The 1,506-nt window shown below is 40.3% G+C and overlaps 1 protein-coding gene across 1 annotated transcript; it reads right to left on the bottom strand.

Annotated features, from left to right (window-relative positions):
* Positions 1 to 361: 361 nt before the first annotated feature.
* LOC309840299 (olfactory receptor 51A7-like) lies at positions 362 to 1,306 on the bottom strand (the record flags this gene model as incomplete). Its single annotated transcript, XM_082682375.1, has 1 exon — positions 362 to 1,306. One exon carries the CDS (start codon positions 1,304 to 1,306, stop codon positions 362 to 364), a length of 945 nt encoding a protein of 314 aa, XP_082538501.1.
* Between the last annotated feature and the right edge of the window lie 200 nt (positions 1,307 to 1,506).

Here is a 1,506-nt window from a genome sequence, read left to right as displayed (position 1 = left end):
TTCCCAAATGGACATACTAATTTCCTTTTTTTTTTTTTTTTAGAATACTAAATTGAAAAATTTATATACTCAAATTAAGAAGGTACTTCTGTAGCTATTGTTGACATAGTCATATAGCTAGCTGTGAAGAGAGGTAAAGGAATAAAGGAGGCAGAAAATGTAGTGGTCAACATTTTACAACCCAAGACATGTTGGATATTGTTGCTGCTAAATGAAATCAATACTTTGAAACTTGATGAGCCTGCTGAGTATATGAAATATGTATTTTTGTCAATCTCTATTACTTCACTGTCATTACTGTACCCCTACATTTGCTCAAACATTGCCAAGTGAGCTGAGCATTCATTGCAGCTCAAGTTTCTCATCTACCTTGTCTCTCACATAATTTCATGAGAATCAGATTTCTAATCTGCTGACTCTTCAGAGAGTACACAATAGGATTCATTAGAGGGGGAACCAGAAGGAAAGTGTCAGCTATGATGACCCTAACAACTGGAGAAATATTTTTGGCAAAGCGGTGAATAATAGCCAAGGTGATGATTGGCACATAGAAGATCAGCACAGCAGAAATATGGGAAATGCAAGTGTTGAGGACCTTGACGCAGCCCTTGTGTGAGGCGATGCCCAGAACAATTTTCAAGATGAACAGGTAAGACACAGAAATGCATACCAAGTCTAACATAGCTGTTAGAGCTACAAGCAGTCCATAGATGACATTTACCCTGTTGTCCGAACAGGCGAGCTTCATGACATCCTGGTGGAGGCAATAGGAGTGGGATAGAAGGTTTTTCCTACAGAATTTCAGCCTCTTTAGAATAAAAGGGAAGGGGAAAACCAGTAAGAGACTTTTTATGGCAAATTCAAGAACAATTTTAAAGACTCTGGCACTGGTCAGGATGGAGGTGTATCTGAGAGAACTGTAGATGGCTATCAAGCGATCGATGGACATGACAAAAAGTACTGATGACTCCATAGCTGAGAATCCATGAATGAAGAACTCCTGGGCAAAGCAGTCATCAGGAGAAATTCCAGTGGCATTGAACAAGAAGATTCTCAACATGGTTGGAAGGGAGGAGATGGACAACCCCAGGTCAGAAAAGGCCAGCACGGAGAGGAAATAATACATAGGCTCGTGCAGAGAGGTCTCTGTTTTTATGAAAAAGAGGATGGTGCAGTTCCCCAGGATGGCAAGGAGATACATGAAGCAAATGGGGACGGAGACCCAAATGTGAGCATGCTCCACCCCTGGGATCCCAGTGAGGAAGAAGGTAGAGATTTCCCCTTCAGAGGTGTTAAAGACTGACATTGCAGGAAAGTGAGATGAGGTTGTGGGTCTCAGAAGAGTCTTCTTGCTATGGCAAAAAGTCGTTTGCTTAAATGCATATTTGCATAACCACTTGGGTCAATGGAAATCTTGTAATTCCACCTATTCTTCAATAATTCTTAGGATGAAAATAAAACATTTTGTAAAGTATGGACAGGAATAATATCATAATGTGTAAGTAA

The sequence above is a fragment of the Mustela nivalis genome, assembly GCF_964662115.1.
Source record: "Mustela nivalis genome assembly, chromosome: 9".
Taxonomy (NCBI): Eukaryota; Metazoa; Chordata; class Mammalia; order Carnivora; family Mustelidae; genus Mustela; species Mustela nivalis.
This window is presented reverse-complemented; position numbering and strand designations above follow the sequence as displayed.